This window comes from Xiphophorus maculatus, chromosome 6 (assembly GCF_002775205.1).
Source record: "Xiphophorus maculatus strain JP 163 A chromosome 6, X_maculatus-5.0-male, whole genome shotgun sequence".
In the NCBI taxonomy this organism is placed as follows: Eukaryota; Metazoa; Chordata; class Actinopteri; order Cyprinodontiformes; family Poeciliidae; genus Xiphophorus; species Xiphophorus maculatus.
Genome location: NC_036448.1, coordinates 2,902,994 through 2,927,865, shown reverse-complemented (window position 1 = coordinate 2,927,865; position 24,872 = coordinate 2,902,994). Strand labels below are relative to the sequence as shown.

At 36.5% G+C, this 24,872-nt stretch overlaps 1 protein-coding gene across 2 annotated transcripts; it reads left to right on the top strand.

Moving 5' to 3' along the window:
* The first annotated feature begins 4,996 nt into the window (after positions 1-4,996).
* Positions 4,997-24,376, top strand: hfm1 (HFM1, ATP dependent DNA helicase homolog). 2 transcript variants are annotated; one of them, XM_023334962.1, is made up of 37 exons: positions 4,997-5,321; positions 7,715-8,028; positions 8,726-8,767; positions 8,877-8,947; positions 9,032-9,164; positions 10,129-10,280; positions 10,385-10,462; positions 10,848-11,003; positions 11,095-11,295; positions 12,373-12,461; positions 12,578-12,621; positions 12,904-13,005; positions 14,045-14,190; positions 14,313-14,407; positions 14,531-14,664; positions 14,878-14,925; positions 15,392-15,472; positions 15,556-15,647; positions 15,808-15,914; positions 16,024-16,071; positions 16,152-16,249; positions 16,349-16,483; positions 16,646-16,731; positions 17,230-17,313; positions 18,363-18,520; positions 18,616-18,719; positions 18,996-19,157; positions 19,274-19,339; positions 19,443-19,567; positions 20,150-20,232; positions 20,764-20,861; positions 21,175-21,258; positions 21,485-21,784; positions 22,176-22,239; positions 22,338-22,440; positions 22,615-22,760; positions 24,094-24,376. In XM_023334962.1, the coding sequence occupies exons 1-37, from the start codon at positions 4,999-5,001 to the stop codon at positions 24,137-24,139; spliced, it is 4,398 nt and encodes a 1,465-aa protein (XP_023190730.1). In that variant the 5' UTR covers positions 4,997-4,998; the 3' UTR covers positions 24,140-24,376. The 2 variants fall into 2 exon arrangements, 1 of the variants encoding a protein (XP_023190730.1); XR_002752859.1 differs by lacking the exons at positions 20,150-20,232; positions 21,485-21,784; positions 22,176-22,239; ... (1 more) ...; positions 22,615-22,760; positions 24,094-24,376.
* Positions 24,377-24,872: the final 496 nt, after the last annotated feature.

Genomic DNA, 24,872 nt, shown 5'->3' with positions numbered 1-24,872 from the left:
CCAGGCTCATGCTCCAGACGTGCCTAACAATGTTGGAATAAATATGGACGTATATGTTTATTGTTACAGGTATGTATACAAAGATTATTTAGAATGAGTTATGTCGTTATTCACTGTAGGTAAACCAACATTATAGCGTCATCGTAGACTGTTATCGGTCATTAGCTAACCTAAGCTAGCAGTGCCGCGTGACGCACTTTGACAGCTTCTAAACTGATAATAGTTTTATTAAATAGTAAATGTAATACTTATTAAAATTTTTAATTGGAGCTAAAAGCCGTATAAACACCATCTTGTACAGTCGCTCTCAAACTTATAACAGTACAACAAATACGGCCACGGTAATGCCAAGCTTGCCTTTCCGTCGTCTTTGTAGACATATTAAAACTGTTCAACATGACTTTTTCATTCTGTTTTAAATCAAAAAATAAAAACATATAGTTTTCTATTGACATTACTTGATTGATTGAAGGACATGTTTTAATTTTAATCAGATGTTAAAGGCCATTACTTTTTATTTTAGAAAAAAAAAATAGAAGGGGCCTGAAAATGTAAGGTTTAACCATTACACAAAAATCCAATATGGCTGCCTGGCATAAAAGAATTATGATAGTTGTGGTAAAAATAATTTTTTGTGTGTCACTAAATTGTTCACACAAACATTATTACGTAGTCCTTAACAGAACATGCTGCTTCAGTGTTTTGAAGTATAAATCAGAGAAATATATTGTTAAAATCGTGTTAGCTTGCTTTGCTAATTGTAGGTTATCTGGTCACAGAGCCTAAGGTCATGAAAAAATTAGGATACCTCATAAAAAGTATCATAAAGGGGTATTTACTGTTATTTTTAACATATTGGATCTATTTAATATCAGTTTTAGCAATGCTTGTATACAATTGCCTACAATATAGCCAAGCCAAAGACAATAGTTTATAAAATCTTTTTTAAAATATGGCATAAATTAGAACAAGCTAGCAGTTATCACAACTTAAAATAGCAAAAAGCTCACACAGTCTATGCATTGTGTACATGGTGACAACATGGTTATGGTTACTTAGCATTTTTAAGAACGTTTACTTCGTTTTTCCCTCAGGCATTTAGTTTTGTGCTTCTCTCTGTAAAGTAAGAATGTTACAATCCAAAGAGCTACCTGAGGCCTCCACAAAGATAACTGTAGTAGTTTGTGAATCTGGTAAGGGCTTTACGGAGGTCTTAAAAAATTAGAAGTCAATCAATCCACTATATAAAAAAAAATAATCTATATGTTTAAACTTTTATAAAAACGACTGAAAACATGCCCAGGTCTAGGCTTCCAAGCAGATTCACCCTGATAGCAGGCCACAAGATGCTAAAAAAGTGAATTCCTTTACAATCAAAACATTTTTGAATAAAAGATTGTTTAATCGCTTCTATGTAAAAAAAAAAAAAAAAAAAGAAGCAAAAGTTATTACACTTGTTGCTTTAATTTTACCACAATAATTATTAAAGTTTTGACAAAAAAGTGAATTTGTTTTTATTTTTAAGCATATGCTCAAGTGAAACTCTACTAATATTTTGAGTGCTGATTCTACTGAATGTTATACTTTTTTTAGCAATGTTAAACCATTTAATTTTAAATCTTTGATGTACCTCGATTCTGCGAATACAGATTTACATATACAATACTAATTATATGTATATATGAATGTTTAAATTGGGGTTTCAAGAAGATCAATTTGAGCTTTTTACACTAAATATTAACATGACTTTTGTGACTTATATAAGCTGGATTTTATTTTTGCTTGTTGAATTATATGAAGTGCATTAATAGCTCATAATTTAATGCTAAATCTAAGCATAACATTAAAGTGGAAACATGCAAGGAAGGACAGTAATTATAAGAAGGTTTTGTTGGCTGTAACACTAATAAAAATTTTCCTTTAATGATAGGTATAATTTTTGACATTCCATTTTTTAAATAAAATGTAGATAAAACAGATATATATTTTTAACCTTCGTAATAATTTTTTATATTGTTTTATTGTCTTTTAAGGAGTCTATTAATTTACTATCCTTCTTGATTGAAGTCAAACAATTTTAAATCTAAATCTGATCATTTTGGGCTTAAATGTATATAAATTAAATTATTATTAATTGATTGAATAAAAAAAACATTGCCTGTTGTCACAATGGAGCACTTTTCAAATAGGTGGCTAATATTTTTTTTAGAAGTTTTATTACTTTATATGATTTATTTCATATTAAACTATTCAAAAATGTATTGGATCTTTTAAGTGAATAGCACCAGAACATAATGGTAACTTATTATTTGATGCTTTAAAACTTATCTATATATAAGCTTCTAATAAACCATAAAAAAGGACCTTGGTCTACATTTAAGGATAAAAGAAATGTTTGTCAGTCTGTGGCATGGAAACTTTTCCTGTTCCTATTTTTTTTATAGCCAAACCTCTGTCACCAGTATTCAGGCTGACTGAATAACTTGCTGTGGTTCACATTTAAAAGACAGTCTGCATTACCCAGAGTGATGTTTGATGCAGATGACTGCACGCTGTCCTTGGACAGTCTGTTTTTTGAGAGGCCCACTGTACACAAGGTGTAAGTATTTAGAGATCCACTGCACAATTAGAGTTTTATTGTCCACTTTCTGGGGGAAATTATCCTGTTTTATTTTCCTGAACCTTATTTTTACAGAAAACCATTGCCTCTGGAAGGCAGTCAGTGGCAGTTAGATGCTCCTCCACCTCTTACACATATCCCAGCCACTCAGGACATGCAACAGGAGGCTGAATCTCTCTCTGCCCTATACAGTATGTAGTGTTTTAAATTAAGCAACATTCTTCTCTGCTTACTTTAATAAACTGCTTTATATCTGACTTGTAGAAGCCCTGAAAGATTTGCTATTCATTGATCATGCTAATAGATTGGAAAGTTCTGCAGTTGAGCTTCACTTGATCAGTTTCTACCCGATAGCAATAACAAAACTAAATGCAATCAAAAACAACCACTAATCATCATAAATGATGTATGTGAGAATGTGGCTGATCTTATTTAGTGGGGGTTTTTTTGCCAGTTGTTTGTTGATTCTTGCGTTGTGTGTGAATTGTGAGACAGTTATTTTTTGTTTTTGGGCATGTGCACCTTTTGAATTTCGTTGTTCTTGTGACAATGACAATAAAGATTTATCTTATCTTATCTTATCTTATGTTTCTTCAGTTGTCCGAGGCATGGTATTATTGACACTTCCAGCGCCATTTCTTCTTTTGGTGTTTTTCGGCACAGGGCCGTCATGCAAATATCCTTCATTTAAAAAAGAGCCGCGGCACCAGCTAGGTCAGAGGTTGAAAAATCCGACAGCCATATTGTGATGAACAATTTGCGGATGTTTGACCGGCCTACACCCATGATGGAAGCAGCTGAAAACGTTGATGATTGTCTTGTCATTAACGTTTTCAACGTCATGAAGGTTATGACCAATTGGTCATGATTTGACATGACAAATTGGCAAAAATTGACTTAGGCCATTATTTTAGGAAGGTGTTGATATTTTTAATCAATAGATAGCCCCGTCTGGGTGTGTGTGTGTGTATACACACACAGCTAACAACTATAAATCAGCAGTTATTTCATTAAATACATAGAACGAAGTGATACTCTAGACAAGGGAAATGTGATTACCTTCAATATTTTTACCATTTTCTACCCGATAGCAATAACAAAACTAAATGCAATCAAAAACAACCATTAATCATCATAAATGATGTATGTGAGAATGTGGCTGTTCTTATTTAGTGGGGTTTTTTTTTTTTTTTTGCCAGTTTGTTGATTCTTGTGTTGTGTGTGAATTGTGAGACAGTTATTTTTTGTTTTTGGGCATGTGCACCGACTGATGGCACCTTTTGAATTTCGTTGTTCTTGTGACAATGACAATAAAGATTTATCTTATCTAATTCTGGTATGATTCTAAGATCGAATAAATAATTGTCATGTTTACATTACTTAAATACACATGATCTCGGATCTTACCTGCGTCCTCTTTAGCTTGACTATGCAAGACCGAAGGGCGGGTTGGGATATCCAGCGGGATGTGGTCGTGCTCGCCGGACCAGCCATGGCACTGGCTCCCTGGCCATGCTGACCGCTGCTCGGTGTGGCTCCAGCTGTGCCACTGGGGAACACTGTGGGTACAGCTGTTGGTAGCAGCACGCGCTTGTGCTGAACCGAATACCCAAGCGACTCCTTTAATACGGGAACAAAGTCGAAACAGTGCAACTCAAAATGTTCCGAGCACAGTACAGACGTAGGGGTGGGCTTCCAGTGCTCACGGGTACGTCTGACCTCCTTCACCCACTTCGAAAGTAGCTCAGGCTCCTTGGGGAACCTGAATAAGCTCACACCATCCTCACGAGTGTTGGAGCAAAACGCCGCGATGCAGCGCGAAGGCATAGCCGCAAATGTTCAGCGATAACAACGTTTGCAGCCGTCTGCTGGAAAGATGATTGCATTTGTATCAACAAAACTGGCGGTCCTTCTCGCGCCAACGTCACATCCGCCTTGGCATTCACAAGGTGAGCGCCGCCACATCCCGTTCAATTTACCTGAAACGGAGCGGTTTTTTGATTACAGTACTGTAATTGAAGCGCCCTTTTTAAACGTCTATATAAATAATCGGGTGTGTTTTATAAAACATGACAGAAAATGTCAGAATCGTGTGATCCGCCCTTTAAAGAGAGGAATGGGGAGCGCGACAGGCGAGTAGCGGAAGTGTTTTTTAGTTTTACTTCATGGCTCCTACGCAAATGTCCAAGTTGTTGCACATTGCTATAATATTTTGCTGGGATTTCCCGCATTAATACTGACGGATTTTCAATAATAGTCACCGAATTTCAGGCCCTGATTTATATCCACTCAGTCATCAGTAAAAATGTAACAATAAAGTTCTGTCCAAATTTCGTATGTCAGGAAAGCACTGCTGAGAGCCATAATGTTAAGAGCTCATGCATTTTTCAATTACTACTTATGTGTTTTCAGGTTTCACGCAGAAACCAAAGACGTTCCAGCCTCCTTTTAAAGGACTCAATGCCTCTTCGTCAAAAATCAACAGTTTCTACAGTTTTAATGATGAAGAGAGAAGATTTGAGGAGACTCAAGGTGATTGCACCAGCAACCTCAAGGGAAATAATGGTTGCTCTGGTAATGACGAGTTAAAGGATTACCCTGAGGGTAGTTTTCTGAGTGGCGGAGGTGGAGATGAAACCCGGCTGGACTCTTGTCATGCAGCTGTCAGCAGATGCTTGCCTGGTCTACCTTTAAGAAGAAGGCAAGTGCCACTCACTTATCAGAATTCCATTACATAGATTGGACTAAAATAAGCTACAGCCATTGTTTTCTGAAATAATCACACATGAATTCTTGTATGTGACTGCAATGTGATTGAAATGTTTAAGTGCACATGGCCGGTGTCCATACACAGCAGGTCAACAGAGTTGGTCTTCCCAGCAGGCAGATACAGACCATTATTCAGGAATGCCTTACCTAACAGGATTACTGTCTGTAACTACGGTGCCTTGCTCGTTTTAAGGTCTATTATCATTTTGCATTGTTACAGCCACAAGCTTGAATTCCGTCCACTAGGATTTTTAGATGATAGATGAATACAAAGAACTGCACATACCTCTTTTAAAATGTCCTGTTTAAATGTGAAAGTGACACACAATGACAAATCATTCAAAAACATTTCACAAATGTAATGAGACCTATAAAAAGAAAGAAAAACATGCAAAAATCCAGTTGCACAAGATTAATGCTTTTGTTGAAGTACCTTTTGATTATTCGGGATTCAGGCTTATTTAGTTGGCGTCTACACTAGTAATTATGTGTGCAGTTACAAGACAAGTGAGCATTTTGACCCTATGTTTGTTTTTAGGCATATTTACTAGCTCCTAGCATTGATGGATATCAAAGTTTGATGGATTTAATCATGGTAGGTGATTTAATTCTGTGTGATAAAATACATTTTGAGTTGTTTGTAATTCTGACTTAAATGACATGAGATGGGAAAACGTGTTTTTCATCTAATTGCATAATAATTCTGCAGAGTAATAGTCGCCTAATAGTTGTGCACATACAGTATATTCCCTATAAGGAAACTAAAACCACACTTTTACTTCATGTTTGAGGTTAATTAACATATTGGATTAAGCGAGAGAAACTGCCTGATAATTGTCCACACAGTGTGTGCACACGCAATTTCCTCCAGCTCTTTTGACATTGCTGTTAGCCTCATAGTAGAATCATTTATTAGTTTCTCTCACACCTGTATATCAGATGTGATATGCAGATCTGATATGCAGATATAAGTATATGGATGTTGGGAGAAACATCTAGTTTTAGCAACGTATCAGTTTTTCTATATTTTCTCCAATTATTGGAGAAATGATTTGAGAAATTATGGAAATTTCCCTGAGTTGCGGTGTACAAATAAATATGTGCTGTATAATGCAGCTCCAGTCTTCAGGAGCCAGTGTCTTGCAGATGTGTTGCTGCTCCAACACAGCTGACTCATGACTAAATTACCTCCTCAGGATATCATCAGGCTTTGGAGGGGCTTGGGAATAAATCATTCATGATACAGAAGTACAGAATACAAATACAGAAGTATCATGAATACTCTGGTTCTCCAATGTGTTGCCTAAAGGAAGCTAAATACACGCCATGCTTTTTAGGTATTTTTTTTTTAGATTTTTCATTTTTTGTAGTAATTTATGTTGATCTATCCAACAAAATCAATTTATCTTAAATACATTCCAAAATGTATTTAAGTTCAAAAAGTATGAATACCTTTGCACTTTCACATGCAAAACCTATTTTTCTATTAAATAAATATATATAGTCTCAATAGACTGAAATTTTTGTTTGAGAATTAAAAGAATTTTAAGTTTGAAAAAAATCACATATATAATCAGAGAGGATCAAAATTCAATGTTGTAAATTGAAATGTCTTAAAAGCTCTGATTTCTTCCATATGTTTGTTTTATTTAGATCCACAATGGTTTGCTTTTCTCTATATGTATGTGGAGTTAAGCCTGTCACAATAACAAATTCGGCTTGACGATAATTTGTTCCAGAAGCTATCCAGGTAAACGATTATATTGTTGTTCTGCCACCGTTTTCAGGTAGCTAATACAACGGTAATGGCATAATAATGCAAGAACACATTCTCAAATATCAATAAGCTTTCATTTCTAAAGAGCTTTTAACACTGGAACTGAAAGACATTTTAAATATCAAAAATAATTAAACAAAACAACAGAAACAACAAATAACATGAATTATGAATTCACTGTAAACAAAATTGTCCTCCAAAAAAAGGACTTATTGAGACCAAAGCACCAGACTGAAGAAAGAGAGAGAATATCCACAAATCATGCAAATGAAAATTATCGAGCTTGTTTTAATTTATTATACGATTGATTGATTTATTGCTCCTATGTGGAGCATTAAAATATATTGCTGATTCCTTAAAGTAGGTGTGCATTCTCAGAGTTTTCCAAAAGAACACAAGATGATGTTTAGCCATCCTCTATACTGGTCTTGGAAGCCAGATGCCTGAATGCTTTCCCCTCTCTGTTACAGCTCAGCAACAGTCGTCCTTCTCTCTCTGCCTTCCTGCTGTTGCTTCAGTTTCTCTTTCTCTCCTTCCACACTCAACAGCTTGTTCAGGAGTCCTGCGCTGAGCGGCGCAGGCGATTTGTCGACCAACGTCGACCTCAAGTCTCGCAGCGGGAACGGCGGCGGCGAGAAAACATTCAGACCTCAAACTTTTCTCAGCCCGGTTGCCATGGCGACAGTGCCTCCTGCTCTCCAACTACCACAGGCTGCTGTCGGTAAAGCGGCTCCCCCGTTCTCATGCTCGTCTGCGGCGAGCGTGCGACCCCTGCAGCAGGCGCCACATGCAGAAACGCCGGACAAGGGCGCAAAGAGAGCCTTCGTTCCACCCATGACGCCTCAGCCGCTGCACATACAAGGTTCTGCTCAACACTGACACACTCACTGTTTATCAAATAACACTCATAATGATAAGTATTTCCATTACTGACTGTGGCAGAAGCTGCCGTAGTGTGTCTGGGTAAGATGAGGCGTTATAATGTGAGCTCTCTTCATTGACTGCTTTACTGTAATGAAACCGACTGGTCACTAGGTGGTAACCACTTGAAGCTGTAGACAGTTAACACTATGGAGCTTCTGAACTCTCTGACTCTTAAAATAATATTTGCATTCAGTTTGATTCATTTATCTTATTAAAATCTGCACTTCAAAAACACAAAATCTTGAAGTTTATAGTGCAAATGTTTTTTTACACTTGAAATGAGACAAAACTAACTTATAAGTAACTTTTCAACAAGATATATGAGCATGTTTTACGTATATAATTCCTTAATATTGATGAAAGAAAAAGTAGTTCCACTGGCAAAAACAAAACTACTTATAAAATGGGGGAAAATGTCTTGTTATAACTGATAAAATCTACATTTTGATCAATACTACATAATTATTTAATTCAATCAAGCTTCTACAACTTGCGCAAGAACTACTTTGAAGTTAGGTTTTAAAAAATTTTTTTTCAAGTGTACTAAGCCAGAAACACTTGGTAAAATTTTGTGTTTTGCTGTGCAAATAATGTGGCTGTAAGCAAACATCGTCTTTGGTTTGCTTCCATCTTAGGATCTTCTGGCTCTGAAGTTCTGCGCCCCGTGTCAGAAATCCGTATCCTTTCCTGTTTGTTTCATGTACATAAAGACTTTTGGAAATTACTTGTCCACCTCTGAATTACGCTGGAAACAAGCGGAGTGATTTCCTGAAACGTGCAACGCAGCAGTAAAATTCAGATCCATCTTTAGCGAGTTCCCCTTTTTCAATTTCGTCCAATCCAAAGCTCTGGATGATGTGAGTGTTAAAAGAAACCGTACAAACATATTGCTAAATAAGATAAATAACATAATATTGTTATAATTTTTGCTGTGTTTGCAGGTTCTTTACACAAACAAAAACTTTGTAGCCTGCGCTCCCACTGGATCGGGGAAAACGGTTCTGTTTGAGCTCGCCATCATTCGCCTATTAATGGAGACTCAGGAACCATGGAGAGATGTCAAAGCTGTGTATAGTGAGACAAATATATAGGCCAATTTTCTCTATGGTTGGATCTGATTGGTTAAAAATATATGCAGCACATCAAATACTGAAAGCCTGGAGTTTATTTTAATATTCAGGAAATAGGCTAGGCCAACAAACTCCCACTATTTTTAGTCTATAAACGCACCAAGCAACAGCATGAACTTTGATGGGCTTTTTTTAAGTTTAGTGACTGTCAAGAAAAGTTAGTATGCTTTAAGATATGAATTAGAACAATCACAATTCTTCATTTTCTGTCGTGCTTAGTCCTCAAAAAACAGAATTGTTCAAAATCAAAATCAGCAGGTTAGATGTAAAAAAAGAAATAAAATAGGCATCGACCAAGAAATGCCTGATCGGTTCAATTTTAGTACGCACACATCATTGTAAAGTAAGGTGAGGTAAAGTAATTTTATTTATATAGCACATTTTCAGCTACAAAGAAATTCAAAGTGCTTTAAATGACTTAAAGAAAATACAAACAAAATGACAAACCTAAAGAAAGAGCAAAAGGAGAAAATGAATAATAATGTTGATCCAAAGTATATAAACTAGATACTCCTATTCAGGGTTGCTAGTTAAGTATAAGTAAGTATCACAAAGGCCTAATTCCTTTTCTGGGTTTGAATAGGAGTCTAAAAAATAGTTGCTAAGGTAGTTTTCCTGGATTCTAAGTTTGTTCTAATCCCTGTTCTGGGTTTGTAAATAAGTATATTGCTAGATATATATAAGCAAGTATTCTCTGGACTTTCTAAGAATGCTCTAAATTTGTAAAAAGTAATTAGTACTCCACAGTTTCTAAGTAATAATAATAATAAAAAAAGCCCAACCGTTTGCTAAAATAATGCATCAAAATAATATTTTCCTTTGGTATTTGTGTTAAAATGCAAAACGCATATAGAAATAAAATGATAGATTTGTTTCTGGTGGGCAGATTTTGTGTTTGTTCTCCCCAGTGGCTCCCATCAAAGCGCTCTGCAGCCAGTGTTATGACAGCTGGACCAAGAAGTTTGGCCCTCTGGGGCTGACCTGCAAGGAACTGACCGGTGACACAGAGATCGATGACTTGTTCGAGATTCATGACTCCCACATCATCCTGACCACACCTGTGTGTGATGCAACTCAAACGAGAGCAGCAAAAGGAAACCTCTGATATGTAAAACCATCGTTGTTTCCCTCAGTAGTTAAAGCATTGCTGTGTTTGGTTATTAGGAGAAGTGGGACAGCATGACAAGGAAATGGAAGGATAATTCTTTGCTGCAGCTTGTTAGACTCTTCCTAATTGACGAGGTCAGTGTGTAATATCACTTATTTCACAATGTGCATCACTTGTAAAAATGAATAGTGCCTTTTTATCTGCTAGTTGGTGGATGAGCAATGTCACTATTATAAGACACTGCATCTCAACTCAGTAAAATTGGATTGGTTGTGTTGATAGGCAGCCTGTTTTTGTAGGCCTTTCCAGAGATGTTCATTTGGGTCGAATCTCCGACCGAAGCATAATAAAAAAATGGAAAGGGTTTGAATACTTTCTGAAACCATTGTATGTTTCAGAAATCTTTAGCTGCATCTATTATTAATAAAATATATGCAATAAAAAAAGATTTGGTCAACTTCCTGTTAAATCCCAGACAGGTTTCTGGTTTTAACCAGCATAAAAAAATTTTTTTTCCAGGTCCATGTGGTGAAGGATGCAACCCGTGGCGCCACGTTGGAAGTGGTGGTGAGCAGAATGAAGGCAGTGAATTCATACAGGACATCTCAGAGCCCAGAGGCAGGCGTCACAATGAGATTAGTGGCTGTGTCGGCCACAATCCCCAACATATGTGACGTAGGTGTAACGATGAAACACGTTCAGTTAGAGATCTGTCTTGGCAGCATTAGTAATCTGCGACTGACTTCAGAACTGCTTGGGTTGTTAGATAGCTGACTGGCTGTCCAATGGGAGCGAGCCGGCCTCCTATCTGAGTATGGATGAGAGCCACCGTCCAGTAAAGCTTCGTAAGGTGGTCCTGGGATTCCCCTGCAGTGGGACACAAACAGAGTTCAAGTTTGATTTGTCGCTCAACTACAAGATGGCCAATATCATACAGACGTACTCTGACCAGAAGCCTACGCTAGTGGTAAGTGGAGCAGGTGACAGTTAGTTAATGCTTTTCGTGTTTACATGTAATCCTTGAGTGACAATGTAAAGGGTAAGTTATTATTTATCTATCAAGCTTTACTAGTTAGCAGTATTCATACAGACAGGTGTAAGTAAAGCGGTTTGCAGATTTTAAAAACAGAAGGGCAAATATAAAACCCACTTGTCATGAATTGCGGTGTTGGTGAGGGATGGTGAGGCAGAGGACCCAGGTATGATGAATAATGAGTTTTAATGAAGAAAACTAGTCAAAACAACGAGCAGCAGGCACATGGACACACTGACGACAAATAAGCTAAACATTGACGAGGACCCGAAGAGGAACAAGGAACACAGGTGGAGTTAAATACATGGGAGGGTAATCACAGAGACGAGACACACCTGGGAACAATCAAGGGGAGAACAGGACAACGAAGAGACTTAAGGACACAGAAAACTCTAAATAAACACAGAAAAACACAGATCCTGACACCACTGGTTTTATGAAAAGTTACCAAACTAAACAGAACATAAAGAACGATGTAGAACAGCTAACTATTGTGGATGTGTGACTGTGGAAACGCAGCTTCTAGATTAGTGAGGAAACACTGGTAATATACCATGATATACTATTATATATATATACAGTATATACATATATATATATAAAAGATATACATTTAAATAAAAAATATCTTGTAATTTCTTTATGCAAAAATTAACAAAAAATTCAAAGGAAATTATTTAGAAATTGTTAGAATACAGAAGAAAAAAACAAAATTAAAATAAGTTATAATAAGCCACAAAAACAGCGTAAACTTTTGGGTCTTCTATTTGTCATGTTAGTTTTTAATTTTTTTTCCCCCAGTTCTCATGTTTATACAGTCCTTGGAAAAATATGATTGATCTAGTCTTATTAACAGTTGTGTAAATTAAAAAACACGTAGTCTGTGGTGCGGTGTCGTAGTTATTTACATGACTTTATAGAAGGTGGCAATATTTTTTTTAGTTTAAAGGATTACTTTCCCCCTTTTTCTGTTTACTGTTCCTTTCATTTTGCATCTCTTGCTTTTTGTAGTTTTGCTCAACAAGGAAAGGAGCTCAGCAGTCGGCTGCAGTTTTGGCCAAGGATGCCCGATTCATAATGAGCTTTGAACACAAGCAAAGGTGCACCATTCTGATGTCTCTATGTGTGCGAATCATTTAATAACAATATGTTGTAGATTTCTTTAGAGTATTGGAGTTTACTCTGCTGTGCTTATGAGATCTTATTGACTTTGCAGGTTGATGAAATATGCAAACTCTATTCTGGATTCAAAACTGAGAGGTATTGCACCTTGCACCATGTTAAACCAAACGTTTGGGAAACTATTATATGTCGATGTATAAAAGTAGTAATAATGCAGTGTAGTTGTATTGCTTGATGGCCTATTTAATTAGCGCAGTGGACTGCTCTAAAACTGTGTTGCTTAATAACTATCAACTATTTGGTCAATTTACCTATTTTTTTATAACTTAGAAGTGAGACATAAACCTGTTAAAGTCTGGATCATCTGACAGAACCCACGTGTGTTTACATAAAACATGTTGTGTTCATCTTTTGGCCCAGATCTGATGATGTTAGGAGTTGGTTACCACCATGCAGGCGTTGACTTGTCTGACAGGAAGCTGGTAGAAAAGGCCTTCACCCTGGGAGACCTGCCTGTCCTATGTAAGAGCAAATACAAGGTCTATGGAAAAGCATTTTATTATTATCATGACTCAGAAAAATAGTCACAGTGTCTGTTTTGGAAGATAACTATGCCAGGAAATGACCCAATTTTTTAAATAATATATTAATGGTTAAGATAGTTGCATCAAACCACACAGTTTCTTTTCATAGGACTTTACTGTAATTCTTTTCCATCATTCTTCTTCAAAGTGATGAGAAAACTACAGTATGTGGGTACATTCTACAGGTACGCTTAAAATTGTTCAACCCCCACAGCTAAATTTCCATTTTAGTTGCAACTGACGCCTTAAAATTGACTTCTTTCTCTTTAAGAAGCTCTTACTCTTTCCGACACTATGCCATCAGCATGTCATTGCAACAATGCTTCTCCATGATGCTGTTTATAACAGTTTTAGAAATACTGGGCTGAGAAGAAGTTCCTATAATGAGCTCAGCTGATGCACAGTTCTGCTGCCACTAGCCTGGAGGAGCTGAGTGGGGGAGTCCGGAGGGAGGGCTGCTCTGTGAGGCGAGAGCTCAGCTGGGGACTAAAACTTCAGGGTGGAGCTTTGGGTAAATATGCGGCGCTTTGTAGGAGCAGGTGTCCCCGAATGGTTGTCACGGGGATTAAAGAATTTCTCAAATCAAAGCAACACTCCAGATATGTCTTTGATGAGTAATAATATAAAGCTCAAAAACAATCTTTTGCAAAGTACCCCCCCTTTAAAACCAACAGACCTGATGTAACTAATCAAAGCGTTGAGAGATCAGGTGTGGTCCCAGGCTTATGAAGAATATTATTTAGGGGTTTGAATAATTTTGAGTTTACAGTAGTTACACGATTTACTGTTGAATTTGGATCAAATCCATGTTTAAATAGTTTATTTTACTAGTTTAAATAGTTTTACTTACCTGCTTAAGCTGTTATTATGTAATCTGTTTATCGAAAATGCATGGACCAGTTAGAATTTTGCCCATAAACCTAATTGGCAGAGAAGGCTGAATAATTTAAGATGCCCTGCTGTTTGTGACGTCTCAGTTACAACCCGGACTCTGGCTATGGGGGTGAACCTTCCTGCTCACCTGGTGGTCATCAAGTCAACAATGCAGTACGTTGCCGGCTCCTGTGAAGAGTACAGCGAGGCTGACATCCTGCAGATGATTGGCCGGGCGGGGCGGCCTCAGGTAGCAACACAGTTAAAACTTGAGGAACACTTTCTGTTTTTTTGTTCTCACTGCAATGTTTTTTTTTTTTTAAATACAATGACATTTTACACGTTCTTTCTCACTGCATTTCAACCCCTCAGTTTGATACATCAGCTACAGCAGTGATCATGACCAAGGTTCACACCAGAGAGAAATACATGAAACTTATGAATGGGATAGAGATCATTGAGAGCAGGTAGACAAAGAGATGCTTGTTTTTACTCCCCACCCCTCTTTTTTTTCTTTTTACTCTGTCCTTCTTTCCTGCAGAAGCATACCCACAATACAGATAATATTATAATACGCTGTGCTCCTGTAGCTTACACAGTCACCTGGTGGAGCACCTGAATGCTGAGATTGTTCTCCAGACCATCAGTGATGTCAACATGGCTCTAGACTGGATACGCTCCACCTTCCTGTACATCAGAGCCCTGAAGAACCCGTCACACTACGGTCAGCCCCATAAATTCAAATCAAGCGTTTATCTTCTTCAGTGCCTTGCATACACATCCTTTTTCTCATATTAAAACTAGGGATGCACCAATCCACTCTTTTCACTTCCGATACAGATACAGATACAGATACAGATATCTGAGGTTTAGCATAAATACAATAAATATAATAAAGTATGACGTTTACTCCCTTATGTTCTCACTTTCTACTCAGGTTTCTCAACCAACTTAGACAGATATGGTATTGAAGCAAAGCTGCAAGGTGAGCGCTGACTGATCAGTTACCTGCAAATACATTAAAACTGATCAAAATAGTACCAGATATTAGCAAAGTGCTGACAGTTTTCTTCTAGTCAAAGGTAAAAGTTGAGGTAACACTTTATTTGAAGGACGTGCATAAGACTGATATGACACTGTCATAAACATGACAAAACACCTTTAATGAACATGAAGGAGTCTTTATGAATGTTCATGACCGTTGTCATTAAGTGTCATTTGGTAAATAATGTTACTTTTAATGTAAAGTTGAGACTTTTAATGCAAAATTTTGCATTGAAAATGTCAGTATTTACCGAGTGACACTTAATGACAGCTGTCATAAACATTCATGAAGACTTCTTCATGTTCATTATAAGTGTTTTTGTCATACTCATGACAGTGTCATGACATTCTTATGCACACCCCTTCAAATACAGGGTTACCCAGTTGGATTATCCTGTCTTTTTCAGAACTGTGTCTGAAGAACCTCAACTCTCTGTCGGCTATTGATTTGATCACTATGGATGAGGATATCAACATCAAACCCACAGGTGGAGAAACATAGCATGTTACCTTAGTGCTTTGAAAGGAGTTTCTATGTTTTTATCTGAAGACGCTTCTTGTATTTTAACAGAAGCTGGCAGGTTGATGGCGAGATACTGCGTAGCCTTTGAAACAATGCAGCTGTTCAGCAGAGTTACCGGCACTGAAACATTGCCTGACCTGGTAGGCTCTCTGTGCTACAGGAAAAGAAAATCCACATTCTGTGTGCTTTGGCTTAAAACAGGACTTTAGTTGGTGCAAATATTTTGAGAGAACACTTTTACTAAAGGGCGGCAATGAATAAATGGATCCAGTTTAAAGGCCTTTGGCATTTTGTGCACAGGTTGACCTGGTGTCAAAGAGCAAGGAGTTCAAGGACGTTCAGCTGAGAGTAAACGAAAAGAAACCCCTGAACACCCTGAACAGAGACAAGAACAGGGCCACCATCAGGTCAGACGCCTTTGAAGGATTATAAAGTATTACATCAAAACATGTTCTTGATGTATGTCTAACCAGATACAGTAATAGCAGCGTTAGATTGTTGGATGTATTCTTTTAGATTTCCACTTGAGGGAAAGATCAAAACCAGCGAGATGAAAGTGAACTGGTCGGTGTTTTTTGGTAGAACATCATAGAAAAGTGTCTGTCTCAAGAACATTGATGGTTCTGATCCATGTTTTCTTGTAGCTTAATTCAGGCTCAGTTGAGCTCGATCTCAATTCAAGACTTTGGTCTTACACAAGAGACTGCAAAGATCTTCAGAATCGGAATGCGCATCAGCAAATGTGAGTATTATATAAAAAATGGCAAAAAGTGAACAGTTTTTTTTTTTCATTGCAGAGGTCTCTCTTTTTCTGACTTATCTTGTGTTTTCTTCTCCACAGGCCTGTCAGAGTTTCTTACTCAGCAATCTAAGACTGGGTTTTGTGCTGCGCTTAACTCCCTGATCTTAGCTAAGTGCTTTAGAGCTAAGTTGTGGGAAAACTCACCTTTTGTTTCCAAACAGATGGAGAAGATAGGTCAGCGCATCGCCACACTATGCATCATAAAATGGCTAAATTCAGGACTACATTACTAAAATATACAGTATTATTAGACTTCCCATACAAGACCTTTTTATGCCTAAATTTCTACGTTATTAACTTAAACTTGATGTTTTTCCGTGTCACACCGTGCTTCAGGTTTGACTCTGTCAACTGCCATGGTGAATGCTGGCCTCACCAGTTTCAGCAAAATAGAGCAAACCAACCCCAGAGAGCTGGAGCTGGTCAGCCACTCTAACGTTTTTACTGGAAACCTCTGACAACCATACACTGTTGTGTGTTTCACTGCACTATGATATACAGACCCATTCAATACATTTGAATATCATTGAAAAGTTAATTTATTTCAGGAACTTAAATAACTAAGTGAAACACATTATATAGATTAATTGCAGCCTTTCTTCTGTTAGTTATGATGATTTTACCACAGACAGCTAATATAAACAAGACATTTACAATTAGACATCAGACCAATTTAAAAAAAAACAAAAAAAAACATGTTTAATAAAGTAATGTGAGCTTAATGAAAAGTATGTTTAGTACCTACTTTTAGGATGTTATTTTCAGGCCTTTGTCTGAATGCACTTTCACATTTTTTGAATTAGAATATGACTGTTAGTTTAGTGACTGCTTATAATTAAAGTTCTTTTCATTTGAAACTTGTTTTGATTTTAACCTTTTGCCTCATTTTCTGCTAATAACAATGTTTTGTCCCAATGCAGATTCTTAACAGACATCCGCCATTTGGAAGCCAAATCAGAGAATCTGTCGTTCATCTTCCAAAGTACGACATTAACCTGGAACAGGTGAGCCTCACAGCAACAAGAATCAGAAAAGCATCTTTGTATTCATTTGAATCATTTTATGTTTTTAAAGGATACATTTTCTGTCCAGAATTTCTTTTCTGTTTCATTAACGAACATTTTATTAAAATTCTCTTAGTTCATGTTAGCAAAGACAAAGAAAGCTGTAGAATTACATCAACTGCAAGTTTAGTATCCAACATGGCTCCCGCTGCACATATACAGTAGAATGTAGTGATAGTTGTTGTATAGTATAAATATGAATTTTTTAGATTTATGACTTAAACCAGTGGCATACATCCTTATGAACAAGTTAGAATAGAATAGAATAGAATAGAATAGAATAGAATAGAATAGAATAGAATAGAATAGAATAAGCCTTCTTGGTTCTCAGCAGCAAAGTGACAGCAGGCCAATTGTTTCATATAGATTGACACAAAAAAATTATTAATAACAGCAGTAAGAATAACATACTGTACAGTAACTTAAAACATAGAAATACTGTTCAGTTATTAATAATTGCATATTTGTTCCAAAGAAATTGAGTGGGAGTAGGATCATTAAAATAATGTCCAAAATGTTCCATTTTCTCATCAAAAACAATAGGCTAGTTAAAAGAATTGAGAAAAGAGTTTGGACATGTGGTATGTTATTATCAGCCTGTGTTTGAGTAGCAGTTAGCACCAACATAAATAGGAATTCTTACTGGTTTTCGACTTGCAGCTACAACACGCTGAACTCTTTCGCAGTTCCAAGCTCTGACCTGCAGGCGAATCAAGTGCAGCAATAAAACATGTCTGACTTTTTGTTATTGAGAAACTTTTTGTTGTTGTTTTGAGCTACAGTTTTTAGTTTGGTGTAAATATGACTTCTAGGCGAGGATAACCAAGACTGAGTAAATAGAGAACTTTCTGTTAATCCCTGTTCCCTCCTTTTTTACTTAACTATTTCATTTTGATTACTTCAAAATAGATTTCCATCCCACACTAGTGATTTCAACTTCTGTTATCGCCGCTCCTCTGTCTTTAAGCTTCTTGGGTTTTTTTTTGTAGCTGCCCAGGTACAGCAGTGCCACAGCTGAGATTGTGGTAAAGGTGACCCTACAAAACCAAACCCAGCTGCTGTCCAGGAGAACAGCTCCAGACCATCACTACGTCTCTCTGATCATTGGCAACTCTGAAAACCACGTAGTCATTCTTCACAAACTCAAGTGAGAAACATTCCCCTTGGTTAATGTTGCTGTACTAAAACACAACTGGAGTTTAAGCTGGTCCAAGAAAGACGTTTTCATCTCTGTTTCTTCAGGGACTCGTTGCTGCTGAAGTCTGGTAGCTGGACCAAAAAGATAGATGTGCCTAAGACTTCCAAAGGAAATGAGATCAGTGTCAACCTCATCAGCTCAGAATATGGTAAACTACGGAAATATCTTTAGATACATTTCTGCTTAGAAATATATTAACAAACATTTCAAAAGTCTTTTTCGCTCACGTTAGGGATGAACAGGGAATATATCTTGTTCACAATTTATTCATATCAATCTGTAATTTGAAAACATTTATTTTGTAGGTGAAAATTCAGTGTTGGGAAATAATTACAGTTAGTTTTTTTTTTTGGTAAATGTAGATGTTCATAAAAAGAGTAGAATTTTCAGAGCTCATTAAACTTGAGTTTGTCGTTCTTTGCAGTGGGTCTGGACATCCAGCTGAAGTTTCCTGTGTACTACTCTGCTGCAGCTCCAAGTCTTGGGACCGAAATTCCACAAAGCAAAACAGATAATCTTGTTGGACAGAGAGCTCAACGCTCACACTGCGCTGAGACGCCAAAAACCTCATCTCCAAAGAAGCAAGGCAATATAAAGCAGTTTAATAATGATGGTTTTGGTTGATGCCACAAGGTAAAATAGTTTTTGTTCCTTACATCAACGCAGAGGAGCTGACTTTTTTTTCTGTGTGCGTGTGATCAGACTCAGCCAGTAAAAGACAGTGCAATCATTTCTGCAAAAATAAGAACCTCTGTGCTCATGACTGCTGTGAGTAAAACATATAACGTTTTCTGGTTTATGTGTCAGCCTGTGTAATTTACATGTTTCCGTTTGTCGGTTTTGTGTTAACCCCTCTGTATTTCCTCCTTAGGTAAAGTAGGTGTTGCTGTAGGACAGAAAAGGTCAGCCAACTATGAATCCAGCTTCTCCTCTTACTTGGAGGACCTGAGGAACAGGTCTGACGTACTTGCACAGACCCCTGTCAAACGCCTTAAGGTAGACAAGAAGATTTTTGCACTGCCTCTCTGCTTAAATGTTAGTCTATATAATAATCATAGCTTTATAACTTGTACTGGCCTTTGTTGTAGTTTACCTGAAAGATTTTTCAGAGCTCGGAAATGAACTACTCTTGTACTTTAAGTCCAGACAGATTACCAAGTTATGCTTTTCTGTCAATATTTACTTTTTGTTAAGCATTTTATTACCGGCTTAAAAATACAAAACTCTTGTGATCAACTGCTGTACCAACACAGAACGGAAAACATAGGACAGAACATAGAAAGGCATACAGAGTTGTCTTCTTCATTCAAGATATAAGTGTAAAACCCAATGCAGTTATCAATTAATCTACTGATTAAGAAAAAAGAAAGTGGCACATTCTACAGATTTTTCATTGACTCTGTTCATTTTTGTTCTAATAAGAACAATCTTTAAATAAAACATCTGCATTTCAAAGTTCATTCTATCAAAGACCTTGTATGTGTGTTGGTGCAAACACCTTTATGTGTAAAATAGTAAGTTTAATTTTGCAACATATGTGCTTCATGTTGTGGATGTTTCATGTTTTGTGATCATCAGATAAAAATGAGTGAAGAGCCTTCGTCTGTCAACATGAAGAGGTTTGCTTACAAACCCAGAGAAACACTTCCCTCTGGCTCCTGGTACTTACATTTCATTCATTCATTCATTCATTCATTCATTCATTACAAGTACAATCCATCAGAGTTGGGTAATTTTGTTTAGCTAGTTTTTGTAGCTAAAATGCTAGCTTGTAACATCTTGGAGAACCTTTAGACAAGAGACCAAACAATAACAATATAAATCGGTACACATAATATATTTCAGTTTTGATTTATATATTTACATGTAAAAAGTTGAATATTTCAAAGAAGGAATGAGGTCGTTGATCTACTAGACAATATTTTTTAGCTTTCTAGTAAAAGGTTTGGTGTCCCAACTTCTTTTTTCTTCTTTGACTGAAACTTATGTTTCCACACTGCAGCTCTAGCAGATCTGCATTTCTTGTTTTGTTTTTGAAAATCAGATTTTCATTTTTCACAACACTAAGACATGATCCCTAGCTTATTCTGGTATCTATTTGATGAAAGGTTGTGGCTAGATAAATGCTAAAACAAGCATCGTGTGAGTAAACGTTGTTATTTCAAGCTTTTGTTCTGTGTGTTTATGTGCAGGCATGCAGGAAATGGGTATAACAGTGCGGACATGGAGCTGACAGCGGAACACTACGCTGAGCTGCCTGATGTAGTTTGTTTGGAGGATTTTGACAGAGGTAAACAAACTTTAGCATAAAGAGTATTTTAAACTCCACAAACCTTGTGACACAGAACTTGAGAGATGCATCAGTCTGCAGATGATCATCTACTGTGGCCAGTTTTCATCTTTGGCCATTCTTGTAAACATAAATAATAATAACCACCATTGAAAACTTTCAATGTTTGAAACTCAAAATGTTTTAGAGGTTTTAGGTGGAAATTTGCTCTTCCTTTTGTTTTCTGACTACATTGGCCCACCATCGTACTAAACTGATTTTGACAGCGTACATTTATTTTTTCTGTTCTACTGTCGTATTGTTTCTTTTTCAGATTACCGTTTCCATGCAGAAGACGGTCCTGAGGGAATGGCAGAGACTTCTAAAATTTCTCCTGCAGCACCAGCTTATCATCAAAGTACAGCGATCCATGTTCTGCTTAACTATTTAATTTTGTTTATTAATATGACACATTCTGTGGTATCATGTATGTTAAGTGCCATACATTTGTTCTCTTTATAGTAATAAAAAAATAACTCGCTTGTGATATAGCAAGTTGAGCTCTCACGCTTCACTTTTCTAGAACTCTACAAATATATTTTATTTTACTTCCTGTCTGTTTGCTATATAATTTTTCTTTCCAGATTCTTCAAAGTGGATGACCCTGAAATCCGACTCGGGCTCCAGACCGCCTCCGAACCAGATCAACACAGTCAGCTCAGCTTCATCGGGCTGGTCCACTGCGGTGCCAGAACAAAAAACCCCCTACAAAAGTCCTTCATCTCTTCAAATACCAACTGTCACCTTTGACCTGGGAAATGAATGGGATGACTGGAGAGATTTTGATGATGAAAACTTGCTGAATGCCAGCGAAGCATCCCCACCCCCATGTACAAGAGGCTTTCAGCCTCAGGTGCAGCAGCATGTTCAAAACAAGATATCAGGTAGTTACATTTTAAGTCAAATTTAATTGAAAAAAATATATTTTATGTTATTTTATAAAGGCTTTGTGTATTTTATGACCAATAAGACTTTTGGAATATCTCTCCATTTGAGATGCACCAATAAATCTTTGCCAATTTTCTCAATTATGGGAAATTGGAGATGGGCGCACACTTTTATGATTAACACTAGTCACCTCCTTTCACCAACTTTGCAACTTTGTCTCTATATGTAGCAACTCTTCAAAAAATAAAAAATCAATATAGACCAAAATTGTAATGATATATCAGGCTTTTAAAAGATCGATGATAGGCCAGAAAACTGTAATCTGAACAACCCTGCTTTCCATAATTGTAATGACTATAAGTTTACTTGTTGTGTATTTTTTGACAGCACCAGTGCGGATCAGCAGCTCACAAGCAGAGCCCTGTATGACCACTTTCACTACTTCACTGAGGTTTGACTCCAAAAAAGGATTGAATCTTATTACGGCTGAATTTATAACATAAAACCACACGCATCAAATAACATCTTTCAATTTCATGCTGGTTATAGGTCGATTTCACATCCAAATCCTGAAATCAGGAAAGTTGGACCCTCTTCTATCAGTCAGTCATTCACATCACAGAAGAGGATTCCACTGGACTGGGATGAACAGGTGTGGGCATGTGAAGCTCATTTTCCTTCCATTCTTTCTGTTTGCTAATTAAAATTGTCTGACTTGCTAGTTGAACGTGATCCGAAGTGCCGATGTTGCTTCTTATCGTTGGCGTGTTGTTCTTGGTTGTGGGAGTTGTACAGTTATTGTGTTCTTGTCTTTCACTTTGTGTAGAGACCAAATGTTTTCAGTGATGTTTTCAATGTAAAAACACCTGAAAAACTCCCAGCACACACTCTGGGTGGACAGGTTAGCAGAAGGTTGAATTTCTTCTCTACAATGAATGCAACATCCAGTGCCAACCTGCCTCTTCAGAAAAGGTAATCTAATCTCACTGTTTATCTAGGGATGTCCCAATCAGGATCTGTCGTCCCAAGTCTTAGTGTTTTAAGACGGGTTATCATCAGCATTCATTAAGACTGTGTTATTTTTACAGTGCAGTAAAATCAACTTGATTAATTTTATCCATATTACATGGTCGATATTAATATTGTGACTGTATCCCACCTAACAGAGCAACAAAGTTCCAGATACTACAGTCTGTGCTGTCACTTTTTCTTGACAGCACCAGATTTAAAGTATCAAAACTTTTTAGAGATGAACCTGAATAATAACTTTAATATGACCTAAAATATCCCAATTTCTTTACAAAACTTAAGCGTGTCTTTATTATTTGTTTCTAAACATAAAAAGTGTTAGTATCAGATAAATAACCCGTGAAAATCAATATAAAAAGCAGTTTTACAATTATGGTCAAACTTTGAAAAAGCCACTCCAAAGCATTCATTTTGGTTCTTCTGGGCTAGCCAGAAGTGGACTTGATGGTGTGTTTACAACACTGTCCTGCTGCATGTTGCAAGTGTGCTATAGTTTACACTCACAAACCAATGGCCAGACATTTTCCTTCACGATTTTCTGGCAAAAAGTAAAATTCATGTTTTATTTAGTTATTGAAAGCCCTCAATGTGCAGAAATGTTCAATAAACTGTTCCAGCTGTCAGGGTTTTTCTATGTGAAGTAGATTATTGAAGTGCTGCGCTCCTGCTAGTCTACTTTGTATGTTGCTAGAACTCCATAAATTATCTCTTTACATATCTTCAATGTGGTTCCAGTTAAGTTTGTGCAAAACCTGAAGTTGTTCATAAACGTCCTTTGCATTGTATAAGTTGTATAACATTGCTGAAGCATGTTAACTGAAGCATGTCTTTATTATTTGTTTCTAAACATAAACAGTGAGTTATTGACTAACCTGCTCTTGATTAGCTGGGGATGTATTAGCAAAGCTTACGGAGCAGGTCACATGGTACACAAAGATCAGGCGCTGCAGTAGTCAATACATTCGCTGTAATTACAGGGAGTCACTGTTTAGTAAAAACTAAATAATGTGTTTAGTAAAACTAAGCTATGCCTTTGGGAAAAAATATATATCTAGTTTCTTTTTAAAAATAAGTTGTGTAAAACTCAGCCAGATGAGTTGATTGGACTGTAGTACACCAACAAGTATCCAGAATTACATTTTAATGAGGGCTCTGATAGCAATTGTTTTAAAATGCTATGACTGGGACTTCTCTACATTTATTAAGATGATTTTATTTTTGCCTCATTAATGTATAATTGCTTTTTACTCTATTTCTTCTTGTTCATTACTCACAGCACAGAGGAGGAAGCTTTCCTTGGCATATTTGATGGTATATTCTAGAATATACTATCCTCTAAGAGGTCCGTTACAGTTCAGTGTTCAATGCTACACTTTTATTTTTTCACAAACCTCTCAGAGCTGTATTGGTATATTAAGTTATATTATATGTGTTTATATTAAACAAGTTGTTCCTGTTCTATTTGTTATAATGAATGTATTTATGCTTGTTATTAAATAAAGCCTACGTTAACTTGTTTATTCCTTGAATCGTGGTTAAATAAGAATGAAATTAATAGTTGCAAAGAGTGAGATTTTGTATTTATTTTTTTTTACTAAAAAAGGTTCAAATTATTTTTCCATTTGTTTAGACAAGTTGAAGTCATATAGCAGTAATGGTAACAAGCACATTTTTCAATGTTTTCAATTATTTTATTTTGTTTTACATAGCCAAACAGTGACAAGAATTAATAAAGCATTCATTAATCAGAATAGAATTTTGGAAAATACAAATGTTTGCTTAAATAAAAAGTAAAGGTCTATCTCATAATTTGTGATACATATAGGTTTTACTTTTGCTTTCTTGCAGTAAAGATAAGACAACCAACTTTGATTATTCAGGCCCTGATGAAGAAATTAAAAAATCTCTACAAAGTTTGGTTTGTGCTTTTTTTCTTGAGTGCTTAAAAATGAGAAACTTTTGAAAATAAACGAGAAAACCATATATATGTATGTTTAAATTTTATTCCATAAAAATCGAATTTGGCCATAATAATTAAAAGGTTATACATTGCTC

Coding starts and splice junctions, on each gene's coding strand:
- hfm1 (XM_023334962.1), top strand. CDS start 4,999: ATGCATTTTTCAATTACTACTTATGTGTTTTCAGGTTTCACGCAGAAA. Junction 12,462..12,577: donor AGCTTTGAACACAAGCAAAG/GTGCACCATTCT, acceptor TTGACTTTGCAG/GTTGATGAAATATGCAAACT. Junction 22,441..22,614: donor CACTGGACTGGGATGAACAG/GTGTGGGCATGT, acceptor CACTTTGTGTAG/AGACCAAATGTTTTCAGTGA.